This window comes from Zingiber officinale, chromosome 4A (assembly GCF_018446385.1).
Source record: "Zingiber officinale cultivar Zhangliang chromosome 4A, Zo_v1.1, whole genome shotgun sequence".
Taxonomy (NCBI): Eukaryota; Viridiplantae; Streptophyta; class Magnoliopsida; order Zingiberales; family Zingiberaceae; genus Zingiber; species Zingiber officinale.
In genome coordinates this window covers 126,314,319-126,333,697 of record NC_055992.1, presented here as the reverse complement: position 1 = coordinate 126,333,697, position 19,379 = coordinate 126,314,319, and the positions used below count along the sequence as shown (strand labels likewise).

At 43.4% G+C, this 19,379-nt stretch overlaps 3 protein-coding genes across 4 annotated transcripts; 2 read left to right on the top strand and 1 right to left on the bottom strand.

Annotated features, from left to right (window-relative positions):
* Nucleotides 1-2,517: 2,517 nt before the first annotated feature.
* On the top strand, nt 2,518-3,988 carry LOC121971027. The gene is made up of 3 exons (XM_042522094.1): nt 2,518-3,200; nt 3,326-3,498; nt 3,585-3,988. The coding sequence occupies exons 1-3, from the start codon at nt 2,574-2,576 to the stop codon at nt 3,709-3,711; spliced, it is 927 nt and encodes a 308-aa protein (XP_042378028.1). The 5' UTR covers nt 2,518-2,573; the 3' UTR covers nt 3,712-3,988.
* Nucleotides 3,989-10,885: 6,897 nt separating this feature from the next.
* On the top strand, nt 10,886-14,057 carry LOC121971026 (histone-lysine N-methyltransferase family member SUVH9-like). Its single transcript, XM_042522093.1, has 2 exons — nt 10,886-13,039; nt 13,946-14,057. Exon 1 carries the CDS (start codon nt 10,976-10,978, stop codon nt 12,941-12,943), a length of 1,968 nt encoding a protein of 655 aa, XP_042378027.1. The 5' UTR covers nt 10,886-10,975; the 3' UTR covers nt 12,944-13,039; nt 13,946-14,057.
* A 1,333-nt stretch (nt 14,058-15,390) lies between these two features.
* On the bottom strand, nt 15,391-18,930 carry LOC121971024 (ankyrin repeat domain-containing protein 13C-A-like). 2 transcript variants are annotated; one of them, XM_042522092.1, is made up of 3 exons: nt 18,493-18,930; nt 16,408-18,007; nt 15,391-16,000 (listed from the first exon to the last, which is right to left on the bottom strand). In XM_042522092.1, exons 2-3 carry the CDS (start codon nt 17,971-17,973, stop codon nt 15,665-15,667), a joined length of 1,902 nt encoding a protein of 633 aa, XP_042378026.1. In that variant the 5' UTR covers nt 17,974-18,007; nt 18,493-18,930; the 3' UTR covers nt 15,391-15,664. The 2 variants fall into 2 exon arrangements, with proteins under 2 accessions (XP_042378026.1, XP_042378025.1); XM_042522091.1 differs by having other exon boundaries at nt 18,108-18,929.
* Nucleotides 18,931-19,379: the final 449 nt, after the last annotated feature.

Sequence of the window (19,379 nt, the reverse complement as noted above, 5' to 3'; positions counted from 1 at the left end):
TAATCGATTAACTTACCCTTAATCGATTGTCATGCCAACTTGACTATTCAAAACCTGCAGAGTAGCTCTTTTTTGCTTGACTAATCAATTGGTGAGTTATACCAATCGATTCGGCAGCTTCTAATCAATTGTTCAATTGATTCAGAAACTTTTTGTTCTTGCGAGAATATCTCAATCAATTCCAACACCTACTGTTCTCTCGCAAACATGCTTCAATCGATTATTCTAATTGATTGGTGAAGACTGAATTAATTTCCCTAATCGATTTCAAACACTTCTGTTCTCAAGGGAAAACACTCTTAATCGATTATTCTAACTGATTAACATAAAGTCTAATCGATTAACCAATTGATTTTGAGCCTTACTGTGCTTTGAAAAAAAACACCCAATTAATTAGGCAATCTGCCCAATCGATTAGGCTTGGGCTAATCAATTGAGCTAATTAATTACCCAACCCTAAACTCTAAACTCGAGTTTAGGTTCCTTTTCCAACTCTATAGTCATTCATGACTCGTTGGAATTTCATGTTACTTAACATCTGGTCAACCTTGACTTACAAAAGTTTTTTCATCAAGTGTTCGGTCAACCCTTTACCCACTTAGACTTTCCATCTCGTGCTAACTTCTCGTTGGATTTTTTATTACCAAGTGTCTGATCAACTTTTGACCAATTTGAACTTTTTCCTTACTTTCCCCCACTATGACTTTCATTGTCTAATTTTCAACTAGATCCTCACTGCTTGGCCCCACCCCTAGATTTTATAATAATATTAGAATCTACATCCAATAATCTATATGTTTTTTTTAATTTTCATTATATCCCACAAAAATACTTAAAAGCTCTAACTTCTAACTTTGTCCTCTTAGGATTTGAGATTCTCACATCTTCAAATAACTTAAGATTTAACTTCCTTCCTTTCCATACTTCATATGGAGAAGTTTTAATTTTTTTTTGATGAAATTCGACTATGTACATAACAAGCTGTTAGTAATGTCTCTCTCCCTAAAGATTTGTTAGTAATTTAGTATGCATAAGTATAACATTGATCATATATACATTCTCTTCACAAAAGTTTAAACATTCAATTGAAAAATATTCACCACTTCAATTATTTTGTAGAATTTTATTTTTCTTTTCCAATTAATTCTCAACCAAGATGTTATAAAAGTAATGTAATATCTTTTTTTCACCTCCAGTTAAGTGACTATTTGATTGACATATATAATGTATTAATTAAAGTAATTTGGTTGTCCTTTCATTTCTAGAAAAGATTTTTTTTACTTGTATGTAAATCTCACATTTTTCATAATTTCATTTGGACATGAAATCAAATAATGTTTTGGCATAAATTTAATTGAATTAAAATTAATATGAGATAAGTGAGCATGAAATTAAATGAAGACTCAATTATATAATTTAGAAATATTATCTTTATTGATACTTAGTTTGAATATTTTGTTAAATATCCTTGTCCTATAAATACATCATTCTTATAAATTATAAATTTCTCTACTTTTATAATAGTCTTCAATTCCTTCTTGTATAACAAATTTACAAAATTCATATTCTTCCTCATGTATAGAACATATAGTACATTCATCAAGAGCATCTTCTTCATATAACTCACCCTTCATCCACTTATCTCCTCAATTATTATAATTTACCTCCATATTCATACTGACGAATGCACTAGAGTGAACACTTCATCTTTATCACATCAAGAGCATCTTCTTTTGATAAGTAAATTACAACTCAATGGTTCTTTTTCCAAGCACTATACATTTTCCTCTATTAGAGCAAGTTCATAGTTTTTAAATAAATTTGTCTTGTTGGAAACATGAACTAAAGCACAGGAATCATACAACCAATCAAATATAGTTTATTTGATACTCGTCTTTTAATAAATCTATCAAACGTCTCCTTCCTTTGTCAAGCGACTATATTCAACAATAATAATATTAAAATTAAAAATAGTATAAAATATGCAATAAAGTTCCTTTAACTTTTTTAAAGTAAAAGATGTTTTTTTTAAACGATTCTGATTAAAGATGCTCTTTTATTTTTTTTGAAAAAAAATTGTATGCATAAGCTTACGATTTAAATAGCAATTGATGTGGTATATATTAGTTTTTTTTCCCCCTGTCTAGAGAATATTAGAGAATATTAAGAACAAACAAAAGAGGCATTTGCCTACTAAGATCTTGCTAAACTTGAGTGGCGTAAAAGAATGTTATAGATCGAAACAAGACCGCACCATTAATTTAAAAAAAAAAACTAAAAAACAAAAAATCAAAAAAATCCTAATCGACCGAAGCATTTCGTCGATTCATTCGTTCTTCGAGGCGTGCTCACGTTCTCCACGTTTCCCCGCCGACTTCCTCCGGACACCACTCCACCGTTCCTTCCGAGAAGCACAAGGCAAACCCGTCACGTGACTCGCGTCCGCCGCGTGATATTTTTGAGACCTCGATTAATTTACACCGTTGTTTCGCACCGCCTGCCCTGCTTTAAATACCCGCTTTCTCCTCCTGTCGCCTGTCAGATGTTCGACGCAGTTCCTCACTGAGATCTCGATGATGTTGAAGAGCTCCTCCACGCCCATCCTCGGCTCCCTCCACCTCTCCGGCGACGGACTCAGCGCCCAACACCTCCACCCTGTTGCCTGCCAGTTTTCCCCCGCCTCCGACGGCATCCAGGACCCCCCTCTCGGCATCCGGCGAACCCGCTCAGACGGAAACGTCCTATCTATTCTTTCCGATGAAGAGCATCGCCCCCCTCCGAAATGCTCTTCTTCTTCCTCTCGGCGCTCCAGTTCTTTCCTAGAGCCGATCCCCTCTTTATCCCTCTACAAGACTGACGCGGTCGCCGAGGAGGAAGAGCAAGAAGGAGAGGACGGCGGTGCGAATCGAGAGGCGTCTGACACCGTGGGCTCTTTGAGGTCGATTGATTCGGGCAGCGCCGCCCTGCCGCCTCTGTTCCTCGCGAGAGGACTCGGGATCGACAGGGTTGGGTCGGATTTGTTCGCCGCCGTGGACTGCGGCATCTGCGGCGACTTCGGCGGATGCGGCGGGGGAAATTGTGACGTGTTGACTGGGAGCGGAGGCGAGCAGTCGGATGCCGAGACGTACTACAAGAAGATGGTGGAGGAGAATCCGAGCGACGCTCTGTTCTTGAGGAACTACGCAGAGTTCCTCTACCAGGTATAATTCAAGTTCCATGATTCGATTGATCACGGAAGACGCCGATCTCTTGTATTTGAGTTGCGTTTTGACTGTGATTGATTCAACAACGGCAGCTAACAATCATCATAAAAAAATGATTGTAGACGAAGAGGGATCTCAGAAGAGCAGAGGAATACTACTCCCGAGCAATACTGGCGGCTCCCGGAGACGGCGAGATCCTGTCACAGTACGCTAAGATAGTGTGGGAGCTCCACCACGATGGAGAACGAGCTTCGATCTACTTCCAGCAGGCGGTTCAAGCATCTCCACAAGACAGGTAAACATCGAGTTTATATCCATTAAAACATACTCCCCTAACCCGATGAATTTCTTCTGAGAATCGACTTGCTCTGTGATTGGCAGTCATGTGCTTGCAGCGTATGCTGGTTTCTTGTGGGAAACAGAGGAAGCCGAAGAAGAAGACGGAGACTTGCAAGATTTCTTCATGAAATCTAGCCGCGACGGAGCTCTGCCTCCTGTGATTGTTTGAGAAGAACTTCTTAGTGTCAACATGAACCGCAGTTGCTGAACTCTTGAAAAATCTACAATTTGAAGAGCCACTGCATGTGGCCACCAATTGCTGGAAAAAAAAAATCCAGAGATTTTTCCGTGCTATGTTTTTGTTGAACATGAGAAATTGTTGAAAAAATCAAGACTTATATATGGCAACCATAAGTTTTAGTAGACACTGTCATAGAGGTTAATTTTGAGTTGTCTTAGGCATCTCTAAATCTAATGGTTAAAGATTTGAATGAGATTTTTTTTTATTTTAGAATTCTAACATGCCATATAAATATTATAAAAATTCATTACATTTAAGGGCAAGTCCAGATGGGATGGTCTTTTTGCATAGATTGATAAAATGAATGATCCTCATTCATAAAATAGATGGAAAATTATTCATCCCATCAATCTATATCAAGGGACCATCTCTTGGGCTGATTATATTCTCAATCGTTTAAAACTTTGAGTGGGTTTTTTTTAATTCTTACCATATGTAGTTGCATGGCTTCATACATATTACATCAATTTCAATACAAATCTATTATTCTTTCCACAATTTTAAAAAAAATCTACATATAATTTTTTTCATTTAATATCTTTATATAGTTTTCATTTGATATTTTAATTAATTATAATCTTTAATTTAATGTATTTATAATTAATAATTAATAATTAATAATTAATAAATCAATTAATTTATAATTTATAATTTAATATAACTTATTAGTTTATTTATTATTTAATTATTTAATTTAATTATAGTCATTTGTATATTTTTTAAATTTATCTCAAATATATTTATTTTTAAAAGGAAAAAATATATAATTTTAATTATTACTAATTATTTATAAATTAAAAGATTATAATTAGCTCATCAAATAAATTATTTTTAAATTATTTAAAAAGGGTCAATCATGTATATTAATTAGTTGCTCCACCTTCAAGAGAAAAAGTAAATTTGAAAACTCAAAAATGCTATTTGATCCGGTAGTAAGGACGGGGGACCCTCATGGGCGGAGGATCAAAGACACGTGGAGGTCAACCCCAAGTTCGCGCCGAACGGAAGCATGCCGGGCCGACCTGACATTCGGCCAGGAGCTTCCCGGGCTGGACAGAAGGCAACCCGACTATGGGCGGGTTTCCGACGCTCATAGTGAAAAGGGTCACCGGGCCGAGCGGATAGCCCGCTCGGCCGAAGCATAAAGCATCGTTGCTATGGAACACTCTCAGCTGAGCACCCGGTCGGACCGATACTTACGCCCGGTCGGACCTATGCCTGCCGAGCGGATGAACGCTTGGCGTCAGGAAAAAGGAGACAAGGGCAAGGGGACTTAGGGAACATCATTTTCTGACAGCAGGCATGTTCGACGACCAGGCCATACATAGAATCGTACGACGGAAGGACCTGCTGTCCCATCAAAGAGGTGATCAGACTGTATAGTATGGTGTCAGGCATGTTCCTCTGACAAGCCCATGCTAAGGTATGGTACCAGGACACGTGTACGCCTCGGTAGGTGTGCCCAAGCCTCCCCACAGCTCTATATAAGAGCCTTCATACTTCGCCGGAGGTATGCATTCTACGATATTCGTAGCCACTTCTTTGTCGTCCACTTGCCTGACTTGAGCGTCGGAGGGTCGTCGCCGGAAACCACTTCCCGGCCCGACTTCTTTGCAGGTTCGCCGGAGCGCCGTCCGACCGGCCGAAGATCTACGTCAGCGACAAGGAGAGCACCACGTGCCCAGCGTCCGTTGATTCAGCGATTCGGACAGGATCAATTTGGCGCCGTCTGTGGGAACGCTCCTGCATTCGATCGGAAGCAATGGACGAAGTTGGACGACAGCACACGGTGACACTTTCCACGGAGGAACTCGACGCTTTGATTGAGTCGAGAGCAGCTAAGCTCGTGGAGCAACAGAAACAGAAGGCGCAAGCCGAGCGTTCCGAGCAATAAGCGACGTCAACGTCAAGAGGTCGAGCGGCATCAGAGTTCCGATCGGAGAATATCTCAACATGGGGCCGAGATAAAGATCCGGTCGGCATTCAAGGGGAAAGAGGATGGCCGAGCGAACTACCTCCAGGCGTACCGAGCTGGGTGAAAGGTGCGCCGATGTAATTCATTTTATGTATGTCTTGGTCGCCTGTGTCCTTTTAATGCAGGAGGCAAAAGTGATAAAACGCATTTTGCAATTATTGGCCGAACGACCGACTACACGAAGACCACGTGCCGCTCGGACCGTGTTGAAATTAACCTTGAAGGCCGTCGAGCTCCGACGTTAAAAATCGAGAGACGAGCCGGCGTCTATAAACCCTCCGAGCGGAAGACCGTCGAGCCCCGACGTTAAAAATCGAGAGTCGAGCCGGCGACTATAAACCCTCCGAGCGGAAGACCGTCGAGCTCCGACGTTAAAAATCGAGAGTCGAGCCGGCGACTATAAATCCTCCGAGCGGAAGACCGTCGAGCTCCGACGTTAAAAATCGAGAGTCGAGCCGGCGACTATAAACCCTCCGAGCGGAAGACCGTCGAGCTCCGACGTTAAAAATCGAGAGACGAGCCGGCGTCTATAAACCCTCCGAGCGGAAGACCGTCGAGCTCCGACGTTAAAAATCGAGAGACGAGCCGGCGTCTATAAACCCTCCGAGCGGAAGACCGTCGAGCTCCGACGTTAAAAATCGAGAGACGAGCCGGCGTCTATAAACCCTCCGAGCGGAAGACCGTCGAGCTCCGACGTTAAAAATCAAGAGACGAGCCGGCGACTATAAACCCTCCGAGCGGAAGACCGTCGAGCTCCGACGTTAAAAATCGAGAGTCAAGCCGGCGACTATATACCCTCCGAGCGGAAGACCGTCAAGCTCCGACGTTAAAAATCGAGAGTCGAACCGGCGACTATAAACCCTCCGAGCGGAAGGCCGTCGAGCTCCGACGTTAAAAATCGAGAGACGAGCCGACGTCTATAAACCCTCCGAGCGGAAGACCGTCGAGCTCCGACGTTAAAAATCGAGAGTCGGACCGGTGACTATAAACCCTCCGAGCGGAAGACCGTCGAGCTCCGACGTTAAATATCGAGAGTCGAGCCGGCGACTATAAACCCTCCGAGCGGAATACCGTCGAGATCCGACGTTAAAAATCGAGAGTCGAGCCGGTGACTATAAACCCGCCGAGCGGAAGACCGTCGAGCTCCGACGTTAAAAATCGAGAGTCGAGCCGGCGACTATAAACCCTCCGAGCGGAAGACCGTCGAGCTCCGACGTTAAAAATCGAGAGACGAACCGGCGTCTATAAACCCTCCGGTCGGAAGACCGTCGAGCTCCGACGTTAAAAATCGAGAGACGGTCCGACGTCTATAAACCCTCCGGCCGGAAGACCGTCGAGCTCCGACGTTAAAAATCGAGAGTCGAGCCGGCGACTATAAACCCTCTGAGCGGAAGACCGTCGAGCTCCGACGTTAAAAATCGAGAGACGAGCCGGCGTCTATAAACCCTCAGAGCGGAAGACCGTCGAGCTCCGACGTTAAAAATCGAGAGTCGAACCGGCGACTATAAACCCTCCGAGCGGAAGACTGTTGAGCTCCGACATCAAATATCGAGAGTCGAGCCGGCGACTATAAACCCTCCGAGCGGAAGACCGTCGAGATCCGACGTTAAAAATCGAGAGTCGAGCCGGTGACTATAAACCCGCCGAGCGGAAGACCGTCGAGCTCCGACGTTAAAAATCGAAGTCGAGCCGGCGATTAAAAACCCTCCGAGCGGAAGACTGTCGAGCTCCGACGTTAAAAATCGAGAGACGAACCGACGTCTATAAACCCTCCGGCCGGAAGACCGTCGAGCTCCGACGTTAAAAATCGAGAGACGGACCGACGTCTATAAACCCTCCGGCCGGAAGACCGTCGAGCTCCGACGTTAAAAATCGAGACGGACCGGCGTCCATAAATCCTCCGGCCGGACGAAGGCAATAAAGAGGACGTGAACAAGTACCCAAAGGTACTTGCCGTTAATACCGTTCGACCGCCTGTACGTTCCGCTCGGCCTAGTACCCAAAGGTACTTCATCAACATCCAGCGAACAACCTCTTTTGTCGAAACATGATATATTAAGCCGAGTGGAAAAGCTACGCAAAATACTTCGTGAGAAATCCCTTGCAAAACGCAATAGAGGTGGGATGAGAGGCGATTAACGAGGAGAAGCGGAGGATGGTTTCTTGGATGCGCCGCTCGGCACTACGGGCGTCCAGTCAGTCGGACTATGCGCCTCCTTCGACTAGACTTGAAGGGGAGGCATGTGATCCAGTAGTAAGGACGGGGGATCCTCATGGGCGGAGGGTCAAAGACACGTGGAGGTCAACCCCAAGTTCGCGCCGAACGGAAGCATGCCGGGCCGAACGGAAGCATGCCGGGCTGAACGGAAGCATGCCGGGCCGACCTGACATTTGGCCAGGAGCTTCCCGGGCCGGACAGAAGGTAACCCGACCATGGGTGGGTTTCCGACGCTCATAGTGAAAAGGGTCACCGGACCGAGCGGATAGCCCGCTCGACCGAAGCATAAAACATCGTTGCTATGGAACACTCTCAGCTGAGCACCCGGTCGGACCGATACTTACGCCCGGTCGGACCTATGCCTGCCGAGCGGATGAACGCTTGGCGTCAGGAAAAAGGAGACAAGGGCAAGGGGACATTAGGGAACATCATTTTTTGACAACAGGCATGTTCGACGACCAGGCCATACATAGAATCGTACGACGGACGGACCTGTTGTCCCAACAAAGAGGTGATCAGACTGTATAGTATGGTGTCAGGCATGTTCCTCTGGCAAGCCCATGCTAAGGTATGGTACCAGGACACGTGTGCGCCTCGGTAGGTGTGCCCAAGCCTCCCCACAGCTCTATATAAGAGCCTTCATACTTCGCCGGAGGTATGCATTCTACGATATTGTTAGTCACTTCTTTGTCGTCCACTTGCCTGACTTGAGCGTCGAAGGGTCATCGCCGGGAACCATTTCCCGGCCCGACTTCTTTGCAGGTTCGTCGGAGCGCCGTCCGACCGGCCGAAGATCTACGTCAGCGACAAGGAGAGCACCACGTGCCCAGCGTCCGTTGATTCAGCGATTCGGACAGAATCACTATTGAATTAAAAATCTCAAACCTCACCTGCACAATCATAAAAGTTTTTTAATGAGATTTTTAAATTTTATAAACCTTTGATAAAGCTTGCATTGGAGATGCTCTTATCACTATCATTTGTCATAAAAGTAGTTATATAAAGGGGTGTAAATGAGCCAAGCCACTCATGAGCTATTCAAAGCTCGATTCGATAAAAGCTCGTTTGAGCTCGTTTAATGAGACTCGTTAAGATAAACAAACCAAGCTCAAGCTTTACAATATTCGGCTCGTTAACTCGTAAACATGTTCGTTAAGCTCATGAATAAACTTTTAAATAAAAAAATAATAGTTTTGATATTGAATTTATAAATTTTACACTCTACTTATGAAAAACATAGACAAATATATTAAATTTATTTATTAGCATAAAATTATAAATTTTAACCAAAATATTATAATTTTTTTAAAATATATAAATTAGTTTTTAATGAATATTTAAATTTATAATTTATATTTATTAAGCTCGTTTAGGTTCGATAAAAGTTTGAATAAGCTCGCGATATATTCGTTAAATAAGGCTCGAGCTCGGCTCGATTATAAATGAGCCAAATTCAAACATCTAAGAGTTCGGCTCGGCTCGGCTCGATTACACCCCTAGTTATATTGTCATGTATTAATTACTAATAGGGTAATGATAAATGATCAGAATTTGACCAGCCAGAATATATGTATGCATGTATGTACATGAATATTTTAGTAATATATATCATATTTATATATTAATTACATGCATATATTACAATTCATTTTTAACTGGCCATATTCTGATTAAAAAAAAAAAATGTACTGCTACTAATAATAGCTAGTTATGACTAAACCAAATAGGTTATTTACATTAGTTGTGTATATTTATTGCACATTGAATGTTCCTTAATCTAAACAATTAAATGACTTCTGTCCCGGATTAAGGTTTAAATATTAGTTAGTAGGTTTTCCCTCTAATGAGAAAAGGGCTTAATTAATACTTTTTGATATATTTTAATGATAAGTAAAAAAATTTCGAGCTAAACTGATTATTGTAAAATTAATATATATAGTGTCAACTAAAATATCAAATTTGGGATGATATATTTTGATAATAAGTAAAAAAAAAATTATAGAACCATTATCTCAGATAAACTAAAATATCAAATTTGGAATGATGTATTTAGTTTTATAATATTTTTTATTAATTATTAAGATAAATTACAAAGCGCAATTGTATTTTTTTATCTTTATTTTTGTATATTTTTAATGCAATTTAAGAGCTGAGATTGAATGCTACTGCTACAAACTGTATGGCTTTTGACGTAACGATCGAGTCATTTTTGATATTTTTTAAAAAGGATAATCCTAAGTGATTAGAATTTGGCCAGCTAAATAGATTTTTTTATAATTTTTAAAATTATTATTAAGAATGTCCAATTAATATCATATTTATGAGTCAATTATATTCTTTCTTACCTATTTTTATATGAAAATTTTAAAAATAATATCTAATTAATTTTTATTAATAATAATTAGTTATTTTTTTAACTAATTTAATTAATTTTTTAATTGGATAAATTCATTTGTGTCAATAAAATTTACCGTTTTAAAAAATAGATATTCTTTTGATGATAATAAAAATAAAGACGCTTTTTTAATCAATGTCGACTCTGGCAAGTATGGGCAGCTGGCGGCCGCGAGATAAGTCGTGACTCAAGCTGTGAAGAGATCGAGGGCGGAGATCCCGCTATCTTCCACTTAAACTGTTACGTATCGGTCGTCGTTTATATCGGTACACGACGACGAGTCATGTGGTTCTCAGCTAGTATGCCATGCACGTGCTGCTACAGCGGACAGAGAACTGACTCGTTCAGTGAACTGAAGGAGATGAAACTCACAGATACGGCACCAGTTGCTCACCACGTGTTCGTTTAAGCTGTTCCCTGATGGATTCCAGACAGCAGTTTGAAGTTTAAGGTGTCGAAATTACGAAGACGCCCTTGTTGGCTATGTGTGCTGCGCCAATTTCTCGTTCCCATTTTATCCCTGGCTCTCTCCCCCAAAACCTGTGGCAGCTTGCCCTCTTCTCCCTTCTCCCTTCCCTTCTCCGGTGACGCAGGCTCGCCAAGCATGATCCCGTCGCCGTCGCAGCCGCCGCCTGCGGCTCTCTTCCCCGACCTCAACCTCGATCTCAGCCTCGTTCCCTTCCCCAAGATCGAGCCCAAGACTGAGCCGGCAGATCATCTCTGCCCGACAGAAATTGGTCCCGCCGGTCCAATCGAGCTTTTCTTCCCTCCTCCCAGCCCTATCCCCGGCGCTAGTACCTTCCTGGACTCCTCTTCCGTCGAAGATAAGACCGCCCTCTTCTCCGAGTACCTCCGCCTCGCCAGCCTGTTCGCCTCTGCTGCCTCCTCCGCCGACCAGAACCCTATTTCCATAGTCCCTGCTCCACCGAATCTGCCTCTTGATACCGACCCTAGCTCCTCAGCCATCTCCGCCTCTCGCAAGAAGCGTAAGGCTCGATCGGCTGAGATGGTGCGCGCTTCCTCGCTCAACGTCAGCGACCTGGTTCACTACCGCGACATCGTTCGCCGAACCCGGATCACGTACGACTCCCTCCGTGCCTTTTTGCTCCGGGAGGAAGAGAAGGTAGACGGCTTTGATGCAAACTGGGGCAAAAAGATTCGCCCTGACCTCAAGGCGTCGACCCTCATGGCCGATCGCGATCTTTGGCTCAACCGCGACAGGAGAATCATCGGTTCCATTCCTGGCGTCCGCGTCGGTGACGTCTTCCTCTTACGCGCGGAGCTTTGCGTGCTCGGCTTGCACGGGCTTCCTCAGGCAGGAATCGATTACGTTCCGGCTAGTCGGAGTGCTACTGGCGAGCCCATCGCCACCAGCATTATTGTGTCCGGTGGTTACGAGGATGACGAGGATAGTGGCCTCATGCTCGTCTACACTGGCCAAGGTGGCCGTGGCCCTAACATGTTCAGGCATTGCACAGATCAGAAACTGGAAGGAGGAAATCTTGCTCTAGAAAGGAGCATGAATTATGGCATTGAAATTCGAGTAATTCGTGGTATTAAGTGTCGTCAGAGTCCTGCAGGAAAAATATATTTCTACGATGGTCTTTACAAGATCGTCAATTCCTGGATGGACGTAGGCAAGTCTGGGTTTGGCATTTGCAAGTACAAGCTTCTGAGAATTGAAGGCCAGGAGGAGATGGGAAGTGAAATTCTTAGGCTTGCAGAAGAGTTGAAGGTGAATCCATTGGGTGTCAGACCAACTGGTTACTTGAGTTTTGATATCTCAATGGGTAAGGAGAATTTCCCTGTTTCATTGTTTAATAACATAGATGACGATCAGGCACCATTGCTCTTTCAATACCTTGCCCACCCAGTTTTCCCAGCTGAAGCTTTTCAAGGGAAGGTAAATGCTGATGCAGGAAATGGGTGTGAATGCATCTCGAACTGCTCAGCAGGATGTTACTGTGCCAAGAAAAATGGCGGACACTTTGCATATGATGCAAATGGATTTCTTGTGAGGGGGAAGCCAGTGATTTATGAGTGTGGTCCCTCATGTCGCTGTCCACCGAGTTGTCCCAACAGAGTGAGTCAAAAAGGGGTGAAGCATCAGTTAGAGGTGTTTAGGTCAAATGAGACAGGATCATGGGGAGTGAGATCATTGGATTTGATTCTAGCAGGGGCATTCATTTGTGAGTTCAGCGGCATTATACAAACTGGTCAACAAACTGAGATTCTTTCAACCAAAGGCCACTGTTTAGTGCATCCTGGCCAGTTTCCTGGAAGATGGGTTGAATGGGGAGACATTTCAGATGTCATTCCTGAATATGTTTCACCAAACTTTCCATTCTTGCCAAGGCTGAACTTCTCTATCGATGTTTCAAAATCGAGGAATGTTGCATGTTATCTGAGTCATAGTTGTAGGCCAAATGTGTTTGCACAGTTTGTACTATATGATCACAATAATTTGTTATATCCTCATGCTATGATCTTCGCAATGGAGAACATACCTCCATTGAGGGAACTGAGTATTGATTATGGGGTTGGAGAACCTGTGGAGAAACTAACAATGTAGTGGTGACTTACACGTTCAGAGTGAGATTTTGAAGTCAAATTATGTTGTTTTTTTATAGCATGCCATCAATGGGGCATAGAGTCCAATGGTTCATTGGTAAGCTTTTTCAATCTTGTGTAGTATATTAGATCCGTGTTTCCTTTGTATTCTGTGGCATAGTTGCTTCTATTTGCTTACACTACCCAGCTATTTGCTTTGTTGCTCCAGATTCAAAATGCAACAATTGTTGTCTTTAGTAATACTTTTTTAGTTTAGATGTAGTTTTATTGTTCATGGTTCACATACATCTCTCACTTAATGCAAATACTTAAGTTGGAATTCTGACATTAATGTTCTCTCTTTCATGTGCATTAACATATGAGTTTTTACTATTCACACATATCGGAATATGATGCTCTCTGGATGCTTGTTGAGAACTTATTTGACCAATATGTTGTCTATTTGCATTATTGCATACCCAGACCTTTCTTCCACCAACAGCAAGCAATTATGTTTAACTTCTACGTGGATGATTTCAATTACAAGCATGCAATTCAATGTTTGCTAAGTAGAGTTTTCTTAGAACACTTACTAAATGACTTATCGTTGAAAGGAGTACATATAGAAACCTCCATCCTGATTCTCATTTCTTTTATTATCCTTTAGTTTTTTACATTCTCTTTCCTAATGGCAAAACATAATTTCTGGTGATCTCTAGTCAGAGTTTCAGATTTTTTTTATTTATTTTTTTGAATGGGAAACCCTGATAAGAGTCTATTGAGACAAATGGACATGTATATTTGTTAGAGGATGATTCTTGCATTGGGTTGCACTCTTGAGTAGAGATAGTTCATAAGTGTCCTTAGAGATTACACAATAAGATGATCATCGGGTATCGTTCATAATAAACATTTGTGTAATAGTAGCTCTAGTTGTCCAAGCTGTATAAAATGAGTCATTGGTAGTTTAAATTTACTTTTAATGCATGTTCCATGATAACATGTCTGGTTTGATGCTTTGCAGACCAAGTTAAATCTCATGGAGTCAAGATTCCAAAAGATATGTTCTCTCTGGGAGCTAATGACTATCTATATCACTACTGCACCTGTTCGTTCTACAAAAAGAAAAAGAAAAAGAAAAGAAAAAAAAGAAAATCTGCTAGAAATTTTGTCAAGCTTCAGAAGATGCATGTCACTAATGGCACACAGAAGATGTAGTTTTGTAAAACTGGAAGAGCTGGAGCTTGAAACTTTCAAGTAGTTTAAGCATCAGATGTATTTGGCTCACATGTATATGTATGTACAGTGTAATGATGCTTTCTTGTGGACAATCTGCGCCCATGTTCAATTGTTTGATTTTGAAACCTGGATAAGTGGTTTCTTTTGGTGAAGCAAATTTGAAGGAATGCAATCTTATTCCAAAGTGGGTCTTCAAGATGTACAGTTGCTCTGATTATCAAGATGATCAATTGGGAGTGCAATCTGTAGAACTCAATGGTGATTAATAAGACCTTTTAGTTGTTACTTATGTATTCATTTTGCTTTTGACTCTGTGGTTAGGAATTTGATTAATAATATTAGAAGTCAGTATTTCCCCTTTTTTCTTTTAGTTCACTATATTTGTTCATCATTGGAAATTCAAATGATCTAAAGTTTAAATTGATTTACTTTTGTTCTTTAATATTCAAGAAAGTGAAGTTGTCTCCTTTTCATGATTCAAAATTGAAATGAGCTAAAGTTTAAAGTTATTTACCATTTTTTTTGTTTGTTTGTTTTTCTAATGCTCAAAGGTAGCCATTTTTTTAATCTAGGCCAACACCTAGAGGAGTTGCTCTTCTTTTTATGTTTGAAATTATGCTGTTCTTTATCTAGAAGAGAAAATGAGAGGGGACCAAAGTGAGAAAAAATAAATAAAAAGATAGTCATGGTAGAATTTCGAGAAAGAGTCCGATAGTTTTACTTTTATTTTATAAGAGATTGTTTCTATATTTCAGTCCGTGACCTTACAATCACTTAAAGGTATGGTCACATTTAATATTTTTATTTAAATTTGATTATTTCTTTTTTAAAAAAATTGTTTTATCTTTCTTCTTCGAAATTAGTTACGATGTCTTCTTGTATCTGCCTTTTTACCCCAAAGTAAATATTCACTACAAGTTTATAATATCACATTAAAAATTTAGACCATTTTAAATTTCACTCAAAGTAAGCACACGTTGTAAGCTCAAGTATGTAATATCATAAAATATTTTAAGATCATTTAGAGAATAAAATTCTTATAAAGCACCACTTTCTGATCGTATTTGAGACTTATTCGATAATCATAGTCACTAATAACCGAAAGAAATCCTACAAATGACCTCTCTTTATAGGATTTGCATTGCGGAGTCGAATACATGTTCTTTTGTTTGACAAATCTTCTAGTTTTCATTTGTTTTTGTACTTGTTCAGTTATATACTAGTTACTTCTAACTACTTAAAAACACATAATCCATTGATTGATCAAGATCGAACTAGTAATGACATGAGTGTCCATCACAAAGGATTCACTTTTCTCTTGTCATGAGCATATGAGACCATAGGAGCAACACAAACATACCCAAAGGAGATCAAGCTGATACAAGAGAAAAAAAGATGATCTTCGGGCTCTCGTTGAGCGTCACGAGACGATCATCAATTACCATAGAGCCTTCGAGTCGGATTATCTTTGAGATAGAGGGACATCGTTCGAGCACATAGCGTATCAACTACTTTGATTCAGACTCCTCCCCTTCTTTGATCTGCTCTTGTTTTCCTGCATTCTCTTCTTTTTTGCTTCAGGAGTAGTCCAAGCATAGTCGGGAGGAATGGCGAACGGATTCTGAATGTCTTCGACACGGCTACTTGGCCCAGATGCCATCGAGTAGCTTTGACGATATGGTGCCTTTATCCATTGAATCCAGGAGTTGGATGTGGATGCTTCAACCACCTTGTGGCCGGGGCTGGAAGGAGGAGTCAAGAAGTCCTCCGCCGGCTGTAGCTCTTCAAACTTGGTGAAAGTAACCAGGACTCGGATGGTAGGAATGACCGGAATCGCGACCTGAAAACATTCTTCGATCGAATTAGCTATATCGATCATGTTATGTTTAGGCCCTAAAATCTATCAGTTAACTGTTGTGTTCTTACATGTAAGCCTTGTGCACCTCTAGCAATCCACAATTCAACATCTCAACGAGATCCATAATTCAACCCACAGTCAAGTATCATCCTTAACATTATTTTTTGGTATCCCTTTCCATGACCAACTTAGGCGAGAGAATCAAAATCTAACCCTAAACAATAAATCACAAACTCTAAACCCCAAACTTTAAACCCCAACTCCTAAACCCCAAACTTTAAACCCCAAATCCCAAACCCCAAACTTTAAAACCCCAAATCCCAAACCCCAACTCCTAAACCCCAAACTTAAACCCTAAACCCAAATAAGGATCAGTTGACGCAATGTACCTTGACTGGAAAGGTTCCGGGAGGGAGCTTCGTCGTCATGAGATCCCTCAACCGGCGAATGGCTTTGACTTTGTCGGCAAGAATGTCGAGCAGCGGCAGCAGTTCTTCTGTCTGCAGCGGAAAGTCGGGAGAGAGCCACAGAACAGGCCTCAAACCCTTTCTGAACTCGCTCTCTTTCCCGCTCTTGAGATCCTTGTGATCCCTTCCCTTCTTGAGATCTTCAGCCCTGTTCGCGGCATCTATCGAATGACCGGGAAGGTCGCTCACCTTCTCCTCCAGAGAGAGTGAATTCCTTGGCGGCGCGGCCTTCTTTTGATCGTCTTGTCTGTGATTGCTATTGCTTCGTTTAATCCAATTGCCGAACCAACTCTTCCGATCTTGCCTTCTCTCGGCGTTGTTGTTGTTGTTGCTGCTGCTGCTGCTGCTGTGAGCGTCTTCCATTGCTGGCGCCGTCCTCGGTCCATGGCAACTATGCCGATGAGCAAGGTAGGCGTCGGATTGGGATCGCTCCGAGGATCCCATTTTGAGCGCGTTCTCCAATTGCTGTTGTTCCTCCTCCGTCAGTATCCCCTCGAACTCTTCGCTGTCGGACTCGTTGTCGTCGCAGCGAGATAAGAATTCCTCGTCGGTCATCGCGCCGGGCACTCTCCGGGACTTCATGCTCACCACGACGTGGTGCATATCGTACACTTTGGCCTTCCATGGTCCGACCGTCTCGGACCTCTCTTGTCTTCGCCAGGTGAGCTGGGGGAGGAGCACTGCCTGCGTGACGTCGATCCCTGGGCGGAAGATGTTGGTTTGGGACATGGCGGAGACCTCCTGGTGGATTTCTGCCTCGGTGGAGGGGGCACCGGCGCCTTCCAGAGCGTTCATTACCTCTTTGTCCTTGTGGGAGATGATGCACAGGGATCCCGGCGGCAGTTTGCCGTCCTCTGTTCCGTCTCCGAGGAAGAGGATGGTTTGGTCGGAGCGCTGAATCTTGAAGCCGTCGAATCCAGCGAGGGTGGTGTCGGCGCGCAGGTTGGAGCCGCGCTTCCAGATCTTGTAGGTGTCGGAGGGGGCGATGCGGGAGATGAAGGGAATGACGGAGCTGTCGAAGTGGAAAGTGATCTCCATGTAGAAGTCGCGCATGCGGCGCATCGTGGCGAGCAGCCGCGGCAGGCGGCGGCACCACTTGGCCCAGGCGAGGGCCTGGTAGTGGCCGACGATGATACGGGCAAGGTTGTCCTGGCTGGCGCAGATGGCCTCCTGGAGCGCGCTCCAGCCTTGCTCGTTCTGGAGGCTCCAGTCAGCGCCGGAGATCATGAGCAACTCGACGGCGGCGGCGTCGCCGAGGCGGACCGCGAGATGGAGTGGTGTCTCTCGGTTGGGGACGTCGCGGCGGTCGATGAAAGCCGATATGGCGTCGGCCTTAGCTTCCTCCGCCAGGGACGCCGCCTCGGTGGTGATGGAGGACGGCTCGGCGAGGCCGGGCAGCGACGAGAGGATGCGCTTGAGGGCGGCGTAATCGTGTCCCGCTACGGCCTTGTGGACCGAGCTGTGCGCGTATGGATCTGCTCCGGCCATCACTCCACCACCTCCTCCTCGGATTTGGCTTAAACTGTTCGATTAATCATCAAAAATGGCGAAATCAAAATCAAAATTTTGATACTTTTCCAGCTTAAAATCTGTGAAATGCAGAAAAATCATCAAATCTAAACTGTTATTCTCCTCCTCCTCCTCGTCCTTTAATTTAGCTTGATCTAAACTGTTAGATTAAGCACCGGAATCGGAAAAAATCGACATCAAGATCAAATTTTTTATTCGTCGCCAGCAAAGATCTAGGCAAAAGCAACAGATTTAACAAGGAGGAGAAGGCTCGATCTTATCCACAAACAGCTGACACTGTAAGCTGCAGGCTTCCATAGCAAAAAGAAAAGCTCCAAAGAACAAGAAAGAGACGAGAAAGCTGAGATCTTTCGCAAAGAGAAACAAGGAATCGGGGAGCAAATATAAGAGCCCAATAACAAGCAGATAAAAATTCGTCTTGTTTTTTTCTCTCGCCTGGCGGAAAGGCGGAAAGGGGGGAAGACGGCAATTCCTCACTTGCTATTTTTGGCCGGAGTTGGGGCCCCGCCAGGTGTAGTCCACGTCGGTGGCCGACGGATTCGCCAACCGCGGGAGCTTACGGCCTGGATCGCCTCGCCGCTGTTGGTGACGTGGATCGTTAGGATCAGCAACGACGATAGTTTTGTTTCGTCGGACTTCAATCCTTCCCGCCTGTTCTAGCTTCCCTATGCTTCTGCACGCGTTCTAGTGTTCCACAATCCTTGGAGGTTCACCCGCCAGTCGATCAAAATAGCTTCTTGTTGCTCCGATCGAATTGTAACAGAACTGGTCGAATCGACCTTACAAACGATAGAACCGATGAAGCTAGCTGCTCATCAAACCCCATAACGTGCTCCCTGCAACAGCGGCACGCAATGTGCTCGCTGAAAGGCCATGTGACGCCATGGGGCCAGAGCAGAGGAAGAGAGACAAGGAAAGAGAGGGTGGTAAAAACCTTTGCGACACCAGTCCAGCCTTTCAATTTGTAAGCTCTGAGTTGGCTCCATTCGATTAGATTTCACTGGATCCAATCTCGCCACAATTTTGTAAGGTTTTGTGAATCATCGAGATATGCAGCAGGAGCAACAGGAGGAGCAGCAGTAGCTAAGGGACCACTGGTTCTTGGGCAAGGAGGGAGGTAGTAGCTTGGGGACCCTATTCATCAATCGCCATTGTTTAGGCTTCGTTGGGATCCTTTTGTCCTCACATGGCAGTGGCGGATGCCCCACCCTGAAAAGAAAGGGATGTTAAAAGCTGTCACTGTCCTTGGGAATGGCAATGGAGCAAAGAAGAGACGGAGGTGGAGGGTTTGGGGTTTAAGAGTTTAGGCAGCTTGTCAAAGATGCCGTTTGCTTCCTTTGGCGTTCTTGAAATGGGGACTGAAT